Here is a 20,133-nt window from a genome sequence, read left to right as displayed (position 1 = left end):
ATTATTCATATTAATAATATGAAATGTATTGCATTGTTACCTTTTATACCAATCGATTGAAAGTGCAAGACGATCGCTACTGAGCAGAAAATAATCAATTTCTAGTTATTTGAAACTGAAAATAAGTGTTATGTTAGACAAGTGATGTAATCATCAACAGAATTTAGAAAGCACACACATCTGATATGTTAGAAAATACCAAATTCCTTGCTTTTACTTTAGTAGCTATTTTGCCACTCCCGACGCGATGTCATTCATTGACCACGCAAATCCAAAGCGTCGAGTCTGAAGTTTGAATTGTGGATATTCTGGATACAAGGATATTCTGGGTGGATAGGGAAAATTTGATCAGAAGGAAAACAAAGATCATATTCAAATTAACACATTTTTTTATATATGTATGTATTATTCCAGTGGAAGTAAAAATAATAATTTTACTTTACTTGTACAGCTTATTTATTATTATTTTGGGAAAAATTCACACACATAAGAAGAAATGGTCAGGATCCAAGACAAATTTAATTAATTTTCTTCAGGAGACAAAGGACTACCGCACCAGTTTGGAGAACACTGTAGCAAAGAAGACTTGTAATATTTTTCACAAATTTGACAATTTTGATTAATGAATCAATGGTTTGATTTATGTTTTTTTTTTTTTTTTTTTTTGTAAACTGATGCATATTTTGTTTTCGTAAAATAAAATAAAATAAAATAAAAAATGACGCATCTGACGCCATCAGCGCGCTACTGTAAATCGGCGGGATTTAAGACCCCGCGGGTTTCTACCCGGATCCTGGCAGGCAGCTCGAGCTCAAGGCTAGTGACCATCGGAATGAAAATGCCGTCGTCTTTATTCAGCATTGCTCTGGTTTCTTTTATTCTGGTTTTTATTGCGTCACATTTCGGAGAGGTGTTAGCTGATGACAAAGGACGAGGTAAAAATTTTGTATAAATTTAGACATTTGAGCAATATTATCCCTATAAACACTTGCTGTGGTAGACCACCGGCTTCTGACCGGAACGCGGATCTAATGTAACACCCGATTGAGCGAACAAAAACTCAGTAACGTTACTGTCTCAGTAAGGCTAAATGTCCACTGCTAATATGACATTGTACCTATTCCCATATAGGTGAAATAATATGCTTTATTAAGTGATGAGCTCATTATAAACCTAAATATATGGGATTTTGCAGCTGCAATTAAGATTAGCAACGTTAATCATAAAAAAATGATCATATGAGTTATGTATTTTTACTGACCCGCCTCTGACATTGCATTGTCATTGTGTATTGGACGAAAGACCGTGATTAATCTCTGATCACAGGCGCGTTGTTGCAGATCTCTTTGTTCAGTGGTTGTAGTCGTGGCTTGTTCCAACAGGTACACTTGCACCTCACCGGATGGATCATTTTAATATCTGTAATATACATGGATGTTTGTATGATTTAAGGATTTGGTGACCATATTCACTGGAGGAGCCTTGACGATGGGAAGAAGGAGGCTGAAGCAAGGTACATCTGGCTTAATCTAGGTTTTCAATATCCTCTGTACTTTGTAACATTGTAGTTTATGTGTAGTTAATTCATTTCTATAAAAGGTAGGCCTATACCAGACTTTCAGAAATATAATCAGGTCAAGTCCAGGCACTTAACCCTGTAAAGCCTTCTGTATCATATTTGTATCAAACTTTAAATGCTCTATTAATTAAAATTATCAACATGATCAAAACTTTGCTGAAAAAAAAAAACAGTTGTATACAATCTACTACATGCCTTCTGTTACTTGAATGATATTAAACGTGTGTGTGTGTGTGTGTGGGTGTAGTTGTTGTTGGTTGTTGTTTTTTGGCTGTGGAATCTTTACAGATTTTTATAAAATAAAAGTTACAGTAACTTATTTTGTTTGTAATATTTCAAAATTAACACTAACTGGACTGAAGTTTATTTGATTATCCTTTTTTTTCTTTTATCTTGTTCTAAAAATCTCTGCATCATCATTGTATTGCATTGCATTATATTTTTTTACCCCCCACAATAAAACATACAGAGCTTTGATCATAAAACTAAGCGTTTGAATATCATCTTTCTAAGACATATAATTGGAAGATATGCAGTGATTATATATAAAGTATTATGTAAAGGATAATGGTGTATCAAATGTGATACTCAATAGAGTAACAAAACAAAAAATCCTAGCAGAATAGAATTACATTAGCCATTGTTCAGTGAGGGCAGGGCCGTCCTTAGGGGGGTGTAGCTGGTGCGGTCACACTGGGCCCTGCGGTGAACGGACCGAGGGGGGCTCCACGTCAGCTAAAGACGCCTTGAGTGAGGGACTGAGTTGCCTTGAATGAATTTGACATCTGCAACGTTTTCGTTTGAATGGAATGTTTTATAAGTGATTTCCAAATGTAATTCTGATCTTGTTCTGTCCAGTGGGCTCCCTCTGATGGTCATCATTCACAAGACGTGGTGTGGAGCCTGCAAAGGTAGATGCTGCTTGAGTTTCTGGACAGTGTACAGATTAATGATATTCTGCAGAAGATCCGGAACTTGTGTTCAGTTCGTCTTGATAAAGGCTGTACTGCTAGTAGATATTTTCGTGGAAACCATGATAGATTTTTTTCATGCTTATTCGATAAATAGAAAGTTGAAAAGTCAATTTTTTTTTCAAAATGTAAAAATCTTCACGGTCACTTTTCATCAATATTATATTTTTTATCAAAAAACTTGTGAGCGGTACTAATTTATGATGTATGAAAGGCTTATTCTTCTGTTACCTTGAAGTGTACAGATGATTTATGATGTTTAAAAAAATATCTTTAGCACTAAAGCCCAAGTTTGCTGAATCAAAGGACATCTCTGAGTTGGCTCACAGCTTTGTCATGGTCAACTTGGAGGTGAGGAGCTCTTCTTATTTACTTAATACATTTTACAAAATACATATTGTAGATGGTTTAAATAAAAATATTCTCATTCCATGTCCCTCTTCGTGTGGCTGTAGGATGAAGAGGAGCCAAAAGATGAGGCCTTTATTCCAGATGGCGGTTACATTCCAAGAATACTTTTTCTTGGTAGGTCATAAACATAAACAAATGGACTAAACAAATGCACTCGTTTGTTTAAAGGTGGACTGACTTTTTTTTCCTTTTTTTGTTCTTTGGTAAGATCCCACTGGTAAAGTCCACTCTGAGATCACAAACAAGAATGGGAACCCCTCCTACAAATACTTCTACAGCAATGCAGATCAAGGTAAGATATTCTAAGAAAAATGTCATTTAAAAGACACATAAATATATAAATCTATATTTTATTAATTAATTATTGCCGGCCACTTTTTTTCTTTTTTTCATCAAGTCAAACCAACCATCTACAAGTTAATCACAACATTACAAACATTTTTTTGTAGTAAAGTATTTGAAAATCAGACAAAAAACAAAAGGTCCAAGACTCTGAAGTTACTGCTTTAGTGAAAGAAAGAACTACAATCACATGAACCATTGCAAACAACAAATTTAAAACCTTGGAGAAATATAAAACAGTCTATTTAAAGTGGTTCATTGTGTGCATATAGAAACAATATATTAAGTTAATTGCAAAATATGCATATATATTCAAATATTTAACTTCTGAGAGTGCGGGAGACCAACTTGATTCGTGATGCTTCTTGGGAGTGGGCGGAGCTCAGCGCTTGTTTGGCACGATTCGATTGCTTCAACTCTGTGGGTATTGCAGTTTTTCACTAGGGATTCCACTGTTCAACACGATTATTTAAATCAAGGTCAATAATGTCAACTGAAGACTTCAATAAAAGCATGCAGCTTTGATTAACAACCTCAGAGTTTCTAAGTTATCGTTAAAAATTAATTTCCCTATGGAGAAAACAAATGGCATTTTTACTTCTTGAATCTGACTGTTGCATTCTATGGAATAGGAACACAGAAGTTCTGACGTAACACATTTTGCAAAAATATTGTCATCACAATTGAGTTTATAAATGCATCATAAACAGTGCAGTGTATTGACTTGATTCTTGTCTGAAATTACTTTTTTTCACTCGCTTTGCTTCAAATAGCAAACTTTCCAGTGGCAATGCAAAACAGGATTGACTGTGTGTAGTCCATTCTAGAGATGAATTTGGAAAACAAATGAGATTTAATGTGCATTGTGAACAGAACGACTGACATCTAACTTGACCACATGTTTCTTTCGTGTGCAGTTGTGGCTAGCATGAAGGAAGCTCAAGAGAAGCTGACTGGTGATGCCTTCAGGTCCACTCACATCGGGGATGAACTCTAAGAAGGACAGAAGCAGCATGGAAAGATCTCAGACAGTACACTGCATCACCTTGCTGGGCACATTAGATCCATCCATCCATCACAAACCTCAACTCCTGTCATTTAATTTGATCTGCTATAGCACAAGACAAGCTTCAAAAATGAAGGAATTTATAATGCATTTACAGATTACATTTCAAGGTATCGCAGCTTGCTTTAGATTGGCTTTTTACTTTGAGAACCAAAGCATACTTACTGTCCATATCACATAATGGGTGCTAAAAATCAATATTTTTTTTTTCTTCATCTTGCATTTCATTAGTTCAAAGCTGACATGTCCATATTGATTGTTCATGTTGAAAACATTCAGCCCTCTTGACTGCATTCTTAAGGCACTCCACGTTTTTTTGACTAAGAAACACGCCAGTAAGACATGTCTCATGTGCTTCCAAGCCATATCTTGCAAGCTGTGGTAAACTGATCCAGTTACACAGACACTTACATGAAGAGCCTTATAATCCCTAAACTCTACCCCCCTATGAACGTACCAGTTCTATTATGTTATTAGAAATTCTAATAGGGTCTCTTAAACTTGCCATGTCTTAGTCCTCGATATATGGAGTCGCCTTTAATTTTAAATAGATTTTTACTATTGTAAGTAACTTTAATTTAAGGAATATAATGTGAGCTGCCACTACTTTCTTTTTTTTTTCTTTTTCTTTTTTTGGGGGGTCTGGGGGGTTGAAAGGGAATTGTCTGTTTTCACCCTATTGTATTTTGTACCAATATGTAAAATGAGACTACAAATAAAGTTGATATAAAATATTGCAATACAGTTATTTCAGTATCATCTTACAGAGTAGAGTGACCAATACTTAAATATTTTATGGTATTTGATGCATTGTGTTAAAACAGGATTTAAGCACAATAGAGATTTTTACTAAATTAAGTTGACAACCCATCAGTAAACACACACACACACACAAAAAACAACAACAAATTAAAATGTGTGCCATATAAAATAATTCCTAAACTACCATTCAAAGGTTTTTTATTTTATTTTTTAAATATTTATTTTTCAAGGATGCATTACATTTACCATAAGTGACAGTAAAGACAAGTATACTGTCACAATATTTCTATTTTAAATGCAGCCTTGATGAGTTTTAGACTTCTGCAAAAAAAAAAAAAGTTAATGACCTTGCAGGAAGGAAGATCAAAGTTGGCACACCACAGCTCGAAACGCAGTTGAAAAATATTTCTGCTCTCACCACAGGTGACGTTTCGAGCCTAAAAGCTCTACATCAGACGATTGGGCTCAAAGCGTCACATGTGGTGAGAACATCACACATATTTTTCTAATTTTGGAGCTGTGGTCTGCCAACTTTGATCTTCCTTTATGCAACTTTTTGTAACTGAGCACTCACATTGAGCTCTTGGCCTATTGGATGTGCACACTTCAGGTGTGATTCTTCCTAAAATAACTTACAGTCCCCAAACTTTTTAAGATTATCAATTATTATTTATTTAGATTAAAGATGTCCAAAGCCCTAATTTTTATGTAGTGTTTCCGATCCTTAGGAGGAAATTGCATCTTTGTTTTATTGGTATTAATTAAATGATAACTAGTAACAACTGTTATATTTAAATACTACCACATTATGGAGCAGTTTTGCCTGATAGGGCTTTTACACAAAGCACAACCTCATGATTAGTGCTACAGCAGGGGGCAGTCACTATCCAGATTGTCCTTCTGTTCCACTGTCAACCTCCTATTGGTGGTGTTTGCAGAAAGTCAAACCCCAGTGCAAAAACACCCACAACGAGCATGATTCAGAATCAAATGGCATATTGCGACTTGAAATATAAGAAGCAATCTTACCTGATGTTGTTAAGCTAAAAATAATACAGTGAATTAACATTCACAAAGAAATTTAATGCATCATTTTTTTCACCTTTAATAAATGGAAGAAAAAAAAAACTTGACAAAACTTGTGATTTGAGCACAACAGAGATTGTTCATACATAAATTGACAACACAAGAGTGAAGGCACACAAAAACATACATCTATCATACAAAGTGATCCCTTATGGATTGTATTTTACAATAAAACTAATAGCAATAAAATCAACCATGTGATATCAATTCATTTCTGATTATGTCTGGTTGGCACTATTTTTAAGGTTACATGACTTAGTTTACAAACTTAATGTTTTTATGTTCATGTGTATATTTTGAATTGTCTATAATGTGACAATCAGCTACTGAAGCTGCAATTTTTCAAAAGTTTCATCACTTTATTAAATAAATTACAAAGTCTAAAATAGCTCTAAAAACACAATGGATGTATCTCCATAATTCTATACAAAATTCTCTATATGCAAAAAGAGTGTTTCAAACATCACCCTTTCCCTTTTTCTTTGCAATCATAAACTCCCAGCTTCACCTACAAATGCAAAGCCACAGAAATAAATTCTCTAGATAAATTCTTCTCATCCTGAGAGGTCAAAACCTGGTGCCTAACTGCTGTTGAAGCTCTTTGAAAGACTTGAGAAAGTATTATGTGAAGAAAAATACAGTGGGGATATTTACTATTATTTTTTGTTTATTATTTATTTGTAAAAATATTTCTTACAATCATATCAGTTTAAATGTTCAGCATGCTAGCTATAAACTGCATTAGTCTGAACAGGATGATCTTGATTTCAGCTCAGTGTTTTATGGTTGGTGGGGTGTGTGTGTGTGTGTGCGTGTGTGTGTGTGTGTGTGTGTAGCAGCAGCATTTAAAACCGTCCCTGTTTAGCGTCACCGATGGCTCCCCAGACGTCGAACACAAACTCATCTGGGAAGGCAAAGTCACCAAGAGCCTGGTCCAGAGCCATGGCAAACTCATCAGGGTTGTTCTTATCTCTGCCCACCTCGACCATCGTGGCAGCTGTGCAGAAGTGAGGAGGAGGAGGAGGATAAAGTCATCCCGTTTTGCAATACTCAGAGCCTGACACGTTAGTAATATTTGTTACAGTGACAAACCATTGCAAAAGTCACTTCGGCAACCGGATTTTGGTACAAAACACAGTACCAAAATAATTTAATATACTGTTGTTTTGTATATTAAATATTAAATTAACTTTTTGTTTTACACATAGAGTAAGCAATGTGGAAAAAATACTGTATGTAGTAAAAATTTATAAAATGTACACAACCATTTAAAACTCTTCTTTTTAAAGAAATTAATGCTTAGTAAGAATGCATTAAATTGATCAGATTAAATAGTTTTGAACCTTCTGTATTTCATTCAAAGATTATAAAATATTTTTTCACAATATTAATTTTTTTTCCTGCATTTTGATTAAATAAATTCAGCCCTGGTTAGCATACTTTAAAAAAAAAAAAAAAAAAAGTTTTTTACTTTTGAATGGTACTGTATTTTGTTAAAACACACTTTCATAATAAATAATAATAAGCATTTATCTGCATAGCACTCTTCATACAAGACATGCAGCCCAATGTGCTTCACAACATACTGTATAAAGTAGTCATAAAATAATACTGGCAAATACAATTTCATACAATATCAATATAAATAATACTCAAACTACTTTAAGATGTTCACAAAGTAAACTGTTCATGATAAGATATCATCCTTGCATGACATTCCATGATGTGCAACATTACTGAAATCTCACCTAATTCAGTGTCTCGAATGCCCATGTAACTCTCAAGAAGGTCATCCACTTTCTTCACTGCCTTCTCTTCAAACTCTGTGGGCTGTGGGGTAAAAGAAAATCATTAGATGTACTCCTCAAGTGAATGTCATAACTCTTAGTTCACCCAAAAATGAAACTTAGCCCATGAATTACTCATCCTCAAGGCAAAGGTGTATATGTCTTTGATCTTTAAAACTGTTTAAATGAATCAGTGTGTGTTAAAAGTGCTTCAGTCCAAAAGAAGTGAAGTAAAGCACATCCATCCATAATAAACAGTGCCTCACACAGCTCCAGGGGGTGAACAAAATCCTCCTGTAGCGAATCCATCCGTTTTTTTGTAAGAAAGATAACCATATTTAAAACATAATAATAAATTTAATCTAGCTTCCGCTCACCATTGTACACGGAAGCAGCTCTGGACAAATAACGTAGGACGTCGGCGTTGCGCATGTGCCGTTCAGAAGTGAGGAACACGGAAGCGCAGCAGAGAGATCAAAACAAATCAACGGTCACGAATTAGAAGTACAAAACGAGGATTTGTAAAGAAAGAGAATGATTTCCCTTTGCTAAAGTAAGGAAACATTGCTTCCTTTGCTTTGCTCCTGTTAACAAAGGTTCTTTTTTTTTTTTTTTTACGAGACTCATGCATGTGTGCAGTGCTGACCTCATACGTCATCAGCCCGGAGCTGCTTCTGTGTTCAACTGTTGGCGCAATCTTTAAAGTGATTATTACGTTTGGAATATGGATATTTTGTGAGGCACTTTTTATTATAGATGGATTCACTTTATTTCACTTCTTTTGGACTGATAAACTGATTGAACAGCTTGGATGATCAGGTCAATTAAAGTCAATTATTTAATATAAATCTGACTGGATTCGTCTGAAAGAAGGAAGTCATATACACCTAGAATGGCTTGAGGGTGAGTAATTCTAATTTAAATTTTGGGTGAACTATCCCTTTAATACTGTCAGTGGCCATGTTGCTAATTTTATTGTATATGGAAAAATGTTTCTACCATGGAATATGGAATGAAAGATCATTTCTGAAAGCTCAGAATTTTTGCTGGACAATTTTTTATTTTCTGAATTCTTAATTTACATCTCACAGTTCAGTGAAAACGGCAATGATTTTAGATTGTTTTTTCCTCACAATTCTGTTTACTCTGTGTACATATCTCTGTGTTTATTGTAAGATATAAACTCAGAATTTCAACATTGAGAGACACTGTTACCATCTCCTCGACTGTTGCAGGACCCTTGGAGCGCAATCTGAGGGTTTCCCTGCCTGTGCCTATCTTGCCATCTCCCGAGGATTTGCCTCCGCCTCCTCTTGACCTTGGTTCAAGCATCTCTGCCAAGTGAAATTAAATCAACATTTATCAACACAATAACATTTAATAGATCACATGATGCATAGAAATATAGTGCAACATTAACGGTTTTAGTATTTATTAATTCAAGTTTTTTTCCAAGCTCTTTTGTTGCAGTTTCCTTTGCCACTTCTCTGATTGGTGGAGCTCTCTTGAGGATTATGGGATGGGTAGTTCTTCGTTGGGAATTCAAAAATTAAACATTTTTCTTTCAAAATGAAATTAAAATCATCAACACATGGCTTCTTTAGAAGCAAATACCATAATGTATCAATGTTAGAGCTCATGAGCAGTCTATCGTAAAAGATGTATACTTTATTGTAAAATAATTCTGTATTGAGAATATAAATGTGATTTTCACTTCAGAAACTGTTGCACTCTACTGTCTAGATTTTATTTATTTATTTTTACATACATCAGTCACACACAACGTTCTAAACCCAGAATATCTCGAAAAAATTTCAACAAGAATGAATGACAAACCGAAGGCTTTCATGGGCTCCACAAGTTTGATGCTGAAGGCCTGATCCTTGGGCAGCTCCTTCAGCATCCGCGCCACCTCATAGTGCCGCATACCCACGATGTTCTTTCCGTTAATGCATTCGATATGATCTCCCACACAGATCACCTTTACTCCATCCATCACACTGCCCTCTTTGATACGCTGCCAAAAACACAGGCACACTTCATATTTACTAATAACTTAAAATAGCAACTGTGCAAAAGTATTTTTGGTGTACTTTAACTTTAACCATTACCTGGGCTTAAAATAATATGTATAGAGAATTCAAAAAATGAATCTAAAACACAATTAACACGTCGCTTTAAAGATACAAATCCAGCGTTTTAGAGTATTTCAACATGTGATCTTACAATCACAGGGTGGCATTCTTCTAACATCACCTGAATTAAATGATTAACTTCTCAATCAAAGCCTGGCCAAACATACCCGAAAGCAAACAAATGTTTTTATTTGTGCAAAGGGATATCTTACAACTTATAGAAAGTCATAAAATACTCTCGAAGCACTGCATTTTACTTTCAAATACATGCAAATCATTATCTGTACACGGGCAAAGCTAGTACTACTAGCTATGTGCACTAGACGTAGAAAACTAATTATTGCACTGCTGAAAGGGCGGCATTCCAAAATAACACCCTGTTCTAACCGAAGCATCATTGTGAGTCTACCTTTATGAAAGCGTATCCAGCTCCATTGTCTGTGATGGTGAGCCCAAGTGCCTCCTCAGCTTTGTACACCTCCACCTCCTTTTTGAGGCCTTTTATGTGAGCGAAGATGAAGTCCTCCAGTCCTATCTGCCCTCCCAGCAGCTTTTCCATATCAATTTTGTGGGTGTTGAGTGTGCAAAATAGGATCTGTTACAATACATAGAGAGGAGAGTTGGCATTTTAAAGTCAGAGAACAATGAGAACATTTGCAAATTTATGCAAATGTGCTACATCTAGTTTATCCCACAGTTGGATATATAAAATGTTCATTTGTTGTATTAGTAAATGTTTAAAGGGATAATGAAATCAAATCATTCGTGACACTTACACAATAAAAACATACTGCATGTTTCAAAACTCAAAACCAACTCCCCATTTTAAGGGTATGTCAAAACTATCCTAGTTCACACAAATCTGCATTTCCTTACCATCATAACATCTTATGCTCATGTGCATTTGTTCTTTGACCATTTGTGAATAATAATAAAAAACAATTTGACAGAATATATTGTAGCATTTTAAGAAGACAAACTGAAATAAAAATCTGCACTGAAGTATTAAACACTGAAATATACTGCACTGAAATATAATTTTTTCTCCCACTTATTATTTCCATCTCAAAATGTTTGTGAGCAAACACGATGCTCAGGGAATGCAAAAGTTTTGCTTGAAAATGCAAATGCATTGAAATATTATTTTATTATATTATTCCTATCTCTTTTTTTTTTTTACATCATTATCATCTAATTTCATCATCATGAGATGATATTTAAATGTTCTTGGTTCCATTGCAATTTTGCACTCCCCAGATAAACTTTGGACAACACTCTATTTTGACATTTTACTACTGTAAGTGCATGTCAACTTCCAGTCATTAGAGTATTAGCAGACTGTCTGCTTAATAATGTTAACTCTTTATTTTGATGGTCCCAAACACACAATCTACTGACTATGCAACTTTTTTCAACTTAATCTACTATAACCTAACAGTCTACTAATACTCAAAGCATTAGTTAACGTAGTTACAAGCTATTTATACGAAGTGGATAACTGAAATAAAGTTTAACCACACTTTGAATTCACTCAAAAATATTTGCTTTCTCCTAAAAAAAAAAATTTTCTGGGAAGAAGTCCAGAAAAAAATTGCCTTTTCTCGCAAAAGATCTGCATTTTCTCGCTAAAATGTTGAATTCCCTTGAAACTTTGCACTTGCTCACAAAAGCATTATGATACAGTTTTTCCTCCCACGTCAAATGTATTTATAAGACAGAACGGAACACTTTTGCAAAAACACAGTTTCTCATGGGAACGTATTAATTCATTCTCCAAAATGTATTTTTCACCCTGGTCATTTTTGTTATTGGAAATATTTTATTTTTTTGCTAATGTCCTTTAAGGCCTCAATGACCAGCATAAATATTACCTTTCAGAACACAGAGAAGCCATAAAGAAAACTGCAATTACCAATAAAATTTCCTTATATGTAATCCAAAGGAATGAAAAGAAAATACATCTGGACTGTACAGCTCCCTAAATTATCTCCTATAAAGCTGCAAAACATTATTCCAGTACAACACAAGTAGCAATTCTCTTACAGATAGCATATCCAATAGGACACAAACAAATAAATAAACATAAATGTAAAAAAAATCCTGTAGAAGTTTCAATTAGGATCCTTTTTTTTTGGATTCCAATAGATCCAACAATGATTGCTTAGCTTTGTAACCAAAGTATGTACTAAACTAAGTATTACATATGGTTTATCCAAAAACCTGATTAATTTGTTAATGTTTCAACAACCAGTTACCGGTGTCATCACAACAGGTTTCACAACATTTCCATTTCACGGAATTTCCCCCATAATCAATGCAGAAAATGTGAAAGAAGAGCAGATTAAAGGAAAGGATGAATTCCATATAAAATAATAGTTTTTTTTTGTGTACATCTATTTAGCAAAATTACAAACAAACAAACAAAAGATGATGCATCAATAAAAGTCTTGCAACTAATTAATGTTGTATAATTAAAAACTGAATTAAAATGAATGCCATATACACATCATAAGACTAATACAAATATGCAAGAATAACTTGCTGTACTATGAATGTGAGACATCTGCGGTCTACACTGGGCCTGCATCACAGGCCATCAGAACAGCGTTTCGTTGACCTCCAAATGCAGATATCCACACAGACAGATGGATTCCCCCTAGTGTCAGTCAGCTAGGAATCTGGCATCAACTCTTTCAGTGTGACTTTCTGGCAGCAGCAAGGAAACCTGAAACCTGGCAACCTGAGACACCAGATTTAAAAGTTCACGGATGAAGTGTCAGGCCATTCATTCTTGGTGAAAACTAAACTTCTCCACATTAGTATTATATAACAAGTCAAGAAAGACGGAGGTATTTCATTTGTTCCATGATAACTTGATTGTAAACGTACAAACACGCACGTTTTCTAAGGACAACCTTTGGACGCAATGTTAACGAGAGATGCAAGAGAATATATCAGTCCCTATCAGCTCTTTATAACAACCTTTGATGGTGCAGCCAGTCCAACAAAGATGACTTGTTTTCTCCCCCTTTTGTGCACTGCGGGCACTTTGGACACACATCAGCTGACATGCATACAAGACTGTTGCCCTGGTTACCGGGCCTCTCCACAGGCCCGGATTAAGAGGGAGCTTTTGTCGGGACACAAGGGGGGGAAGGAGAGGGCGGTTGGCTACTAGACGGCCAGCTTTGCTTCACCCTGGCAGACTGGGAGGCAGATCTTTGCCATATCTGTGGGTGGACACAGACACCTACACTGTGCTACCAAGGCTGCGACTGACATCATTCTTCCTCTTACACATTGCACGTTTTTAGAGACACAGGACGTCCTCAGCAGCTACGCTGTGATGTACCCGCCCACCTCCTTCAACTGGCAAATGTTTCACCTTCGATACAAGACACACCCACTGACAGCACTGCAACAGATAAGCAGGAAGTGAGCTGAGCTGATTAAAAAAAAACTATTTTGTCAGCTAATATACAGGGTTATAAGTAAACTATTACAACACTTCTGAAGAAATAAAGTGGATTATGGGACAAATATCCATTTGTGGTCGGACAGAGAGGCCCGTTTCTTTGGCAACCAGGTGCTATTTTGGGGTCTTGGCAGGGCAGTCTGCTCTAATTACAATGAATGAATGAAAGAGCTGAGACTAAAGATTAAGCCGGCATGAATATTGGACTAAAAAAAGAACAAACGTTATGTATTCGGGGCTTTGAAATATTAACACAGTTTACCAGGAAAAATGCTGAAGCAGCAAGGTTTAACACCACGCGGACATGTTTGTAGATTAAGTGAAGAGAATCTTCAAATCATTCATTACAACGGCTGACTAACAGCTAGTCTCATCAACATTTCTCCATAGGTAACCATTAACATAGGTGAGCTAAAGGAAGCTTTCAAAACTTCCCTGTTTACACCCTGTGAATGAAGAGTGAGGATCATGCAAGTGAAATTCTCTGATTTTTTTTTTTTACATACTTGCTAACATAACAGTTGTTAAAGTTAACCAAAAAATTACATTTCTGTCATGTATTCACACTCATTCCAAACCTGCATGACTTTCTTGCATTTCTTTCTTTCTAAAATTTAGAAGAATGTTTCGGATATTTTTTTCCATACTACGAAAGTCAACTGGTATTTATATATTTATATATATATATATATATATATATATATATATATATATATATATATATATATATATATATATAAAAAAAGACACTGAAGCATTTTTTCAAAATAACTTGTGTGTTCCACAGAAGTCATTCAGGTTTGGAAAGACATGAACAACATTTTCGGGAGAACTGTAATACTGTGGTCAAATAAATGACTTGTCTGCTATTTTTTCTGTATTTCATAAAGTAAAGGTAACGATCCCATCTGATAAAATCCCATCTGATCCATATGATAAAATGTGTGTATTCAAAATACACAGACTGACGCCTGAAGTTAACAACATTACCATCTAAACGGGTTTCCATAGAGGTGCGACTGAAATTGTGTCGTGTTTGAACACATTCCATTCAGCTGACAACAGCAAGTACACACTTGAAGGACAGGTTACGACACCGATAAATTCAATTCCTTATAATGACCCCGAGTAGGATCAACCTCTGTTTTCAGTGTGGGTGACAACTACTGCAACATAATACGACAAGCATGTAAATGACTTCTACTTGAAACTGTGAGATCAAAATGGCTAAAGACATTCTCAAGAAAGACTATTGAATCATGGCCATTGGAACCATTGTACGTGGGTGGGACAAGACCAATGTGCACATCAATATTGCATTGATTTTCTCATGCTGAACACATAATTACTGTATTTTCATTACTGTAAGGGTAGGTTTAGGGCTGGGGTAGATGTGATGGGTAGCATTTTTTTTGTTGTCACCTAATGTTTCAATGGGAGAACACCGCCACTCCAATCAATTCCACTTGAGGAATGTCCTATTAAATTAAATTCCATTCCAAACTCCATTTTAGCTACAGCCTTGACTTCCACGCTGCTGCTTCCTCAAATCCATTCCACTTGACTCATTCAGAGTCCATATATTAAACTCCATTCCGTGTTTTCAGTACTTGCACTCCAGAGACACAGCAAGATAAACAAATGATCTATGCATATCTACCACTCAGGTCGGTCTGGCTGTGTGCTCACGTACTGTCACTAAACAAGCTGGTATTTAATTGAACGTTCATCATTTTTCTGCCTGTTGCAGTCTTTGTTGCAGCACTGAATTACAGTTACACTTACACTATGTTGTATAAAGCTAACATGCACCAGTAAACATTTTCTGGAGGAGGACCCGCCCACATTTCTTTAGCTTCTGAGGCCCATGTGTTGAATAATTTATGAATCAATGCTTTGTAGGGTATAAAAGTCAATATAATCCTTTGAAAATAAAAGTCAGTATATCCCCAAAGAGTTTACTCAAGGCTTTTTTTCAAGTCAAGTACAAATCAAGTACTTGAGTAAAAGTACAAAAGTAGGCTACTTGATATATTATAAAAACATTCCTCAATGTACTGAAATATCAGTTTCTGTTACGGATGATTACTGGTCATTCAGGTGTTCAAACAAGGGAAAATAAAATATGCCATTTAATATATAAAAATAAAGAAAAATAAAATGTGTGTAAATGAGTGGTGTCATTATAAAACCGTGTTTACATTTTGAGAAGAACGCTATGCAAACATACTACTTTTATTTGAAACTGCTACAGGAGAAGTGCAAACTAACCCTGACTGGATCAATGAAATGATGATGAATCTTTAATGGCCAATATGCTTCAGTTATCTCTTAGTCGGGAGCTGTAATGTTAGTAAGTAACTGATGGTGTTTGTTGATGGAATATTTTTTATGACATGACTAGACAAAAATGTGTGTAGTGCATAACGAGTAATTAAACATTTTATTGATCTTAGAAATATCCAACCCACCAACACCACCAGCTACCTCCAACAGTCTAAAAAATGCTGCGTGAAATATGGACAAAACCCAGCGACTGGGTTGTTTTTTTACTAGAAGTTGGGTTGAATGTTTAACCCAGCCTTCTGGGAGGTTTTATTTAACTCAACTATTACTTAAAAATGACTATATTACTTGCTTAAAATGAACCCAAAATAGTTTGGAAATGAACACTTATTATATATATATATATATATAATTTTTTTTTTTTTAAAGGCTTATAATATTTTTATTATTGCTGCCTCCAATCATGTTTCAGATTTTTTATTTTTATTTTTATTTTTTTACCTGTTTTGGGCGGTTTTTAAACCCAGCATTTTTTTTTTTTTTTTTTGAGTGTAGGAGGTAGCTGGTGGTGTTGGTGGGTGGTATATTTCTAAGATATGACTAAACAAAAATTTGTGTAGTGTACAAATGAGTCATGAAATATTTTTGGTCGATTTTCCAATAAAAAAATACATATTAGCTACTTTCAGTGCCACAAAACTGCAGTTCCAAGTCTTTAATAAACATTAAAATAGGCTTTTTTTAATATAAAATGCTTTACTTCCTTTTAAGTTTGAACTTCCTGCCGGGCTTTACAAAATTCACCTCATTAAACACAACAATATGGAACCGCATGCCTCGTCACTGAAAAATTCAATACTGACATAGCTGGAATTAAGTGTTTAGTCAGATTGCAAATGGTTACAAAGAACTGGTCTCGTATCTACAATGGATGATCCTGTCTATGAAATATTGCAGGAATTTAAGATTGTACATATCCTCACTGGAGGCCATTGTTACTACTACAGTTTACATGAAAGTGTATTCTGATGTCACACAGAGATATACTGCGAGTACCTGCCACACCAGTTAACACTGAAGCTAATCAGCATTATATCTAGCTTTTCTAAAGCAAAAAAGCCAGCATGCACAGACCAACCCTTTGACAACTTATTTGAATTTTAAAATAACACAAATATTCACTGCTGCTTTTTTCTGTCTTAAAGGAAAACGCATTGGTCACAACTTGTATCTCCATTAGCAATGCTACATACTGTCCACTCAAATAGACTTTTAGCGCAGTTTTAATATGGATTTCAAAGAGGAAGTCAATGGAGATTACACTACTGGCTTGCTCAGAACATAAGCAGTGAGAAAAGAAAGTTAAATGAACTAGTCAAAACACACAGCAGTTTGAAGGCCCTGAAGCAAATGTTCAGTCTAGTCTAGATAAGCCTGCTTTTTCAAAGACAATTGAGGACTATCAAAACAATCAACCAATTCTCCTGATCGATTGATCCTGCAAAACATAGAAAGCAAAACCAACTGTTGAGCAGACTACGCAATGTCCAGACAGCAGCACCTGCATGCAAATGCTAATCAAATTATATGTTAGCTCCATTAAAGGACACTTCAGTGAAGTCACGCAATCCAACATGTGCAACAGAGTTCAGATGTCATAGTAATAAACAGACTTTGACCAGTGAGGTTCAGCGAAATTACAGATGAATGTCTTTTTACTTGTGGAAACCAACTTAACTCCAAACAATGAAGACGGGGATGTCTGGCTTCAGTCTGCCAGTCACTTGACAAAATGAGTCTCTTTGTCACATTAATTTTTCATAGGAAGGTAATGAATGTTGTACGTGCGTAAACATGTTAACAGAGGGCAGTCTAACCTAATCCACACTGCCCTTTTAACCGTGTATACTTATTATCTGGAAGCTGACAAGGGGAAGGTTTGAATGCCTTGGGTGTTACGATATTGGGAGTAATCTGAGTGCACCAAAGAATCCATTAAATATGACAGCTTTCTAGTTATTGCTTAAATCCAAAATAGTAGCCACTTCATTAGCTAAAAAAAAATCCCATCCCAAAGTTCTGGTAAAGACAGCACTAAAAATCAAGAGCCAACACATGCAAAAGAGTATTGAAATGCTGCGAAGTATGCACTACTCTACACTCCCTCCGTCCCTGGAGAGGTCGGAGCGATTTATCATCATGTGTTAGGGTTGTGCCCAATGTAACAGGATGTGAGGGACTTCCTCTGAGGACCTGCAATGTTCCTAAACCATCATCTGCGAATCCATCATACGAACATGCATATAACTAAAGGTACATTTATAAAGAAACTGTACTGGATATCAGCAATGGTTAAACCGCACAAAGCCATTAAGTGATTTACTCTATCAGAATATAATCAAAACCATCTGTTAGCTAACCTTTAAACCACTCACACCTGATAGATCTGACTGATGCGTCTGGCTAAAAGACTAGTTACTAGTCCGACTGGTTTTTGGGATGAACCCCCTTACGTGTTTTCAGCAGAGCATTCTAAGAAACTTTCTGATATATGAGAGGCCAGACAACACCATTCACTGACACTCTAAAAACTAAACGTTTCAGTTGCAACCAATAGGATTTTTAACACCTGGTGCCTTAGGAGAATCTTTCTGTATTCAATACTTTTTTCATTTTCTATGGATTTAGAAAGTATCTATGCACTGCTTTAAAGCACCCAGAATCAAAAACACTGAACTCAAAAGCTTACAATGCAACCCAATCCTGATAAAATTATTATTATTTTATGGGGTGGTGGTTTTGTGTGAATTTGTACGACATGATTTGTAATGAAGACTATACAAATTCATACCAATAAGCCATCAATTCACCAAAATGTAAAACAGTTTATGAACTGCAATGAGAGTGTTGGCATTTCACCCCATGATTTTTATTTCAACAACTAGAAACTAAAAGTGATTTATGTGATGCTTTTAAAATCATGTTTATGGGTCAGTGTTACACTACTTATCTTTGTTGTATGCACTATTAGTAACTTATGTAAATAACGCAAATAATACAACAATAAACTTGAAAACACCTATGTTGCACCACAAAGACAAAACCCAGGAACTATACAAACAGTGAAAATGAATGGGTGGGGTGTATTTAAGTATTTACTTAATTAAATTAAGGTTTAGGAAGTATTTTAGAACATTGAACTAGTACGCTAGTATGGATATATATTTCTAAGCACTTAGCACATGCATTTTAGATTTTTTTTAATCACTTTTAAAATACTCCTATTTGCCACTGACCATATAACATTTTTATAATTTTACAAAAAGTACCAATTTCAGAACACAACTATAACTCATTTCTGAAAACCAAAGATGGTTATCATCAGAAGAAGAAAAAAACAGCCCGCGATTTTCAGTTCCTTGTACCCAGAAAGACGCACCTTACGCAAACACCAGGCACTGTAGTTCACAGAGAGCTTTTTGATTTGCAACTTGGTTTCTGTAATTTATTTCTGACTCAAGTTCACACGGAGATTCTGAAATATGTTGAACAGTTGACATTTACCTCATCAGGACTTAAATTAAACGCTTCTGCTATTTTGCTGTACAGCTCTTTGACGTTCGTGAAGCCCTCGATCCTGCCCGTGGGACTCCCGTGCGCGAGCTGCGTGTGAAACACCAGTTTCGGTCTCATGCTGGCAGGCGGAGGAGGGAGTCCGCCACCGTTCACCGCGGGCTTCCCGACACCTGCGTGTCCGCTGACCTCCTCGTTTTCCACTAAGTTCGAGCTTTCCCTCGACTTGTTTTTCTTTTTTCTGAGTCCCAAAGGCATGCTCGCTCCTCCTGTAAATCCGTAGGTCGAATTAAGTACACGGGAACCGGACAGCTAAAGCATTGAGGGACGCAAATCAACCTGTTGAACCTGTCCTTTTTGTTCACCGCGCTCGTTCCCACTTTTCAAACGCGATCCGGGGGTAAAAACGGTAGTATTCAACAGGTAGCAGATTAGAAATAGACGGTATGCGGATCCACAGTAAACTCTCTTGACGCTGAGGCACAGACAGACTCAATGGCCGAACGCACGCGCGCTACAGGATGCCGTGACGTCATCCAGCAACTCATTTACCTGGCTCAGGTGTCAATTATTATTATTTATTTTTTTTAAACTCCAACCGGTGAAAGCAGATGAAGATACACATACGCCTGGAACGTTTATTATACCATAAATATTACT

At 35.8% G+C, this 20,133-nt stretch overlaps 2 protein-coding genes across 2 annotated transcripts; one reads left to right on the top strand and one right to left on the bottom strand.

The window, feature by feature from the left end:
* The first annotated feature begins 766 nt into the window (after window positions 1-766).
* LOC128026161 (thioredoxin domain-containing protein 12-like) lies at window positions 767-5,109 on the top strand. The gene is made up of 7 exons (XM_052612966.1): window positions 767-935; window positions 1,453-1,513; window positions 2,438-2,490; window positions 2,828-2,901; window positions 3,006-3,075; window positions 3,170-3,253; window positions 4,221-5,109. The coding sequence occupies exons 1-7, from the start codon at window positions 833-835 to the stop codon at window positions 4,298-4,300; spliced, it is 525 nt and encodes a 174-aa protein (XP_052468926.1). The 5' UTR covers window positions 767-832; the 3' UTR covers window positions 4,301-5,109.
* Window positions 5,110-6,211: 1,102 nt separating this feature from the next.
* On the bottom strand, window positions 6,212-20,014 carry LOC128026156 (PDZ domain-containing protein GIPC1). The gene is made up of 6 exons (XM_052612952.1): window positions 19,465-20,014; window positions 10,549-10,734; window positions 9,841-10,021; window positions 9,220-9,338; window positions 7,966-8,047; window positions 6,212-7,214 (listed from the first exon to the last, which is right to left on the bottom strand). The coding sequence occupies exons 1-6, from the start codon at window positions 19,729-19,731 to the stop codon at window positions 7,063-7,065; spliced, it is 987 nt and encodes a 328-aa protein (XP_052468912.1). The 5' UTR covers window positions 19,732-20,014; the 3' UTR covers window positions 6,212-7,062.
* Between the last annotated feature and the right edge of the window lie 119 nt (window positions 20,015-20,133).

Source organism: Carassius gibelio, chromosome A2 (assembly GCF_023724105.1).
Source record: "Carassius gibelio isolate Cgi1373 ecotype wild population from Czech Republic chromosome A2, carGib1.2-hapl.c, whole genome shotgun sequence".
Taxonomy (NCBI): domain Eukaryota; kingdom Metazoa; phylum Chordata; class Actinopteri; order Cypriniformes; family Cyprinidae; genus Carassius; species Carassius gibelio.
Note: the sequence above shows the minus strand (reverse complement) of the source record. Positions and strands in the feature narration are given on the sequence as shown.